This window comes from Octopus bimaculoides, chromosome 15, assembly GCF_001194135.2.
Source record: "Octopus bimaculoides isolate UCB-OBI-ISO-001 chromosome 15, ASM119413v2, whole genome shotgun sequence".
Classification (NCBI taxonomy): Eukaryota; Metazoa; Mollusca; class Cephalopoda; order Octopoda; family Octopodidae; genus Octopus; species Octopus bimaculoides.
The window spans coordinates 37,125,738-37,130,309 of NC_068995.1; the positions used below are offsets into that span (position 1 = coordinate 37,125,738).

General features: G+C 34.6%; 1 protein-coding gene across 1 annotated transcript in view; it reads right to left on the reverse strand.

Annotated features, from left to right (window-relative positions):
- Positions 1–4,572, reverse strand: part of LOC106875431 (protocadherin Fat 4) — a 483,512-nt gene that overhangs the window by 193,887 nt on the left and 285,053 nt on the right. The window contains exon 22 of the mRNA XM_014923579.2: positions 1,417–1,669. Within this exon, the coding sequence (XP_014779065.1) occupies positions 1,417–1,669 (253 nt within the window). The remainder of the gene's footprint in view (positions 1–1,416; positions 1,670–4,572) is intronic.

A 4,572-nucleotide genomic window follows, 5' to 3' on the forward strand; every position in this document is an offset into this window, starting at 1 on the left:
TATATATATATATATATATATATCTTAAGGAAGAAATTGAGGCGGAAAATACATAAATGAAAAAAAAACAAAAAAACTATGGTTTTCGTAACATTTTATAAGTGAGAATTTGGAATAAAAACAAAACTCTTTTCTTAATATATTATAAATAACAGAATACTTTCAGCCAGGGTGACATTTCACTAGTAAGTTAAAATGTTTTAGCATTTAGAAAATGAAGTTTCTTCATCTATCAATTCAAGTGTCCATGATATGTTTGCAAATGTTGGCAATGTTTATGTTGGCAATGTTTTCAGGAAACGTGCCAGTGATTTAAACTAACTGCTCCCAACCTCCCCATTTAGAATATGCATTAAAATAGCTAACAATTTCTATGATAAAAAGCAAATACCCATAGATTTATAAAACATGCACGCATTTCAGCTACATTTCACTTGTAATAAAGCTTTATAGCTTCGTCTTAATTTTCAGACATAAAAAAAAATGAAATCAATAACTATTTATTTTCCTGAAGTTGCATATTTCTAATAAATGCTTCTGGCGCAATTAAAAAAATGATTAAACAAACCGAATGTTAAGGAAAAGAAATAAGGAAAACTTAAATCGTTTTCAGAAAATGTTTAATATTTTATGGCTTCATTTTTCTGAACATTATTTGAAATATTCTGTAAAGTATAGCGATTTAGTTGATTGTGCTCTTAGTCAAACGTTAAGATACATTAATGCTAGAAATCATAGCTGCTGCTCTACTAACCTGTATCGTAATGATGACTCATTTTTAGCACATGCGTATTAAAAAAAAAATGATTTCGTGTCTGTGCATTGCATCAAGACGTTAACTAAAGGATTCGAATCTGTTCTCACATACGAAATATTTTATAAAAGGCTCGCTTCACACCGATTTCAACGATATGTTGCGCCGCCATATACCATAATATGGTAATAATTTACAGCTAGATAGACTGTAAATAATTACCAGATGATAATATAACATTGCGTTTAACGCGACCGAATGTAAAGCACTTACATTTTAGTTGGAGGTCTGGTATCAATTTAACTTTGGCCATTAGTGTGTTTAATCGTGAGCATAAATGTAAGCGAACTAAACAGAAACTGTTTTTAAATCAACGTGTAAAAAACAAAATAAAGACAAAATATAAACAAAATGGGAAATACTTAATGGTGCTCTAATATAAGTGCATTGTTAATTGAATTTAATATGAAATAAGGCAGAATATGCGTGACGAAAGAGATAACAGTGAAGTTTATAGATAGAAAAATGCAAAAATGGTGCCAGTTTAGATAATATACACACTGTAAGAAAAAAGTCTGCTATTTCTCAATCAGATTTCATGCAGTCATTACACTATTTAGAAATCTACCTCGTGCTTATTTCTTTCAGCAAATGAAACTCACCAGTTTCAAAATCCACTTGAAATTTGCCAACACCACCAGATTTTAAAAGGTATATAACTTTATTGTTTTTAGCAGTAACATCCTTGTCAATGGCTTTTAGAGTCTTCAGTTTGGTACCTACTCTAGTCCAGGGTTCAATGTTGATAACAGGGGTGTCTTCAAAGTAAGGAACGTTATCGTTAATGTCGTTAACAGAAATTAGCAATGTAGATTGTCCCCTAAGGCCTCTCCCTAGTTGGTCATGGGCTATTACCTAAATGGTATAGATACAAAAAATATACAACAAACATAAATATTATATTGTGTATATAAAGATGCTAGCAGACAAAATGAATAAGTTTTATAGCTTTAAAGAATCATGCATATTTAGATCATACTAACATGTTTAAGATAAGAACTTAAGGTCGTATATTTGAGGATAAACGAAAGGATATTCGAAACTCCCACCGTTTCGGGGGATATTAGAATAGTTAAATAACTTCAATCCCGTCAAGGACTCAGAACATCAGATTTTGACCCACTTATAATTGGAAATACATGTTTGACTCATTTATAATTGGAAATACATGTGACTTCATTTGGTTGAACAAGAACAAGAACAAAAACAAGAACACGAACAGCAACAACACTTGACTTTATGCTCGCATTTTGGACTAATGGACTAAAGAATTTAAGGACTAGGTAAAATTATTCGTTTACTTCTTTTACATATAGAATAACATTTAAACAAGCATTAAAATCGGTTTTCTTTTTCTCCTCAAATTTCAGATGAGACATTGTATTTCTATTTTGTTTTGCTTATACCTCCAACATTGAAGAGTTGCTTGTGTTTCGGCGGTGTGATCCGTTACCGATAGCTGAAATCTTGATAAAAATTGTAGTAAAGATGATTGAAATAATGATAGTGATACTAAAGGTGAATTTGGTAGTAATAATGATAGTAAAAGTGTTAGTGTTAGTGAAAATAGCAATAACTACAGTAGTAGTAGTAGTAGTAGTAGTATTAATGATGATGATATTACTTACAACTAGATGAGATTGATGAAGAAAATTAAGGTAAATGAGTTAGACCAGGCAGTGATGGCGGAAAGTAGAAACCATCAGTTTCATATTTTGTATTTGCCTTATTGTGTTAGTTTGAAGGGAATTTTTAGCGAGCTACAGGTGTTGGTGAGTTTACGCTGTAATTAGGTTTAAAATAAACATACTAATTGATAGGGGTCGACGGAGACTAAACCAGCAAAACTCACCAAGAATGCTGGGTGAGGAGGATGGCAGCTGGACATCATTCGGGAAGAAAAGCAAGACCCATGAGAGGACGGATGAACTCATGGGAGTCAAAGGCCATCCTACAGAATGTGAGTTTAGATGCGAACTCTACGCCGTGGTTGGCAACCCACTTAGTGAAAAAAATACTGGTGATTGCATAACCTTATAAACGCTATCTCAAAATGAATAATAATCATAACTGCATTTACGGGACCAGAAATGTTAACAGGGAAGGTGTCACGGAATGTCTGATCAAGCTCCGACACGCTATCATCAAGGCATAGATCAAAATCGAAGTCAAAAGTGTTAAATGACGATAACAAGAGATAAATGGCGATAACAAGAGATAAATGACGATAACAAATGTGAAAGATTAGTCCCTGATGCTGATGAAAGTCGACTTTTTTCGGGGTAAGATATGGTGTAAGCAAACATCTTCTTATCCCTAGTAAGAGGCTATCCACTTCACAGAAGACAGTATTAGAAATATGAGTAAAAAGATAAGCAATTGGAAAGCAGCAGGACCTGAAACTGTGTGGCAAAGATGAGACACAAGTGAGTTCCACTTTTAGTATTGATATTAGAATGGGATTTAGACTCAAAAAGTGCGGAGTAACCTACTTCAAAAGAGACAAGGTACAGTCTTTAGCAGGGATAGAATTATCGAATAGAGACTTGATTAAGCAAATAGAAACTGAAGGATACAAATACCTTGGTGTATTAGAGAGCAACGAGCTAATGGAAAAGGAAATGAAAGAGTAACTGAAGATGGAGTATTTACGAAGACTGAGGATAGTGTTGCACTCAAAATTGACTGAATGGAATAAAATCCAAACAGTTAATACGTGGACAATAGCATCACTTCGGTATGGAGCGGGAATTATAAAAGGCAAAAATGAGAAATTAAGAAAATGGATACCAAGACCAGAAGAATGTTGACAGTACACGGAACCTTCCACTCTAAGAGTGACACCGATAGGTTGTACATCTCCAGAAGAAAGGGTGGGAGAGGTTTGATCAGTTACCAGTACTATATCAAAGCAGAGGAAAACAGCCTAGGGTGGTATATAAAATATGTCATGGAGCCACTGTTGAAACGCACGAAGAAGCCTGGCATTATCAAAACCGAAAATTGTGTAACTGAAGAAAAATTTAAACAAGAAATGAACAAAGGAAAAAGAAACGAAAAAGCGCGGAAGGAAAAAATGTACGGTCGGTTTGCAGGAGATGTGAACGCCAAGACAGATACAGAGGACTGGTGACTATGGATAAGGAGGAGTGATATGAGGATAGAAGCAGAAATACTTCTGTGCGTAGCTCAGGAACTAGCGTTAAGGACCAATTATATGAAGTGCAGAATTGACAACACTACCAATAGCGACAAATGCAGAATGTGTGGTGAGAGGGTGAAATGGTATGATACATAGGGAATGCCAGAAATTGGCACAATCTTGTGGGTTGTAATGACCCAGTGCGATCACTTGACCAGACATGAGAAACTGGACATTGTTGTGGTGAATAAAAAAGAAAGAACATGTGTGATTATCGACATAGCATGCTCCAGTGACAACAGGATCAATGTGAAAGAAAATAAACTACGACGATTTAAAATGGGAGATACGAAGGTTGTGACCAATGAAGAGAGTAGACGAGGTACCAATAATAGCTAGTGCACTTGGAAGTATCAGCACTCAACTACCATCATTGCTGAAAAAATCAGCATTGCTTGGAATTGTAAGAATTCTTCGCAGGGTTCTTGAAGCGTGACTAGTAAACAAGTGTCACCTTAGTCTGCTGGCTTTGGACAGCTGACACTTTCTCTCATACCCAGCAAAATAAGAAGCTGTGAGTTTTCATATAATAATAATAATAATAATAATAATAATA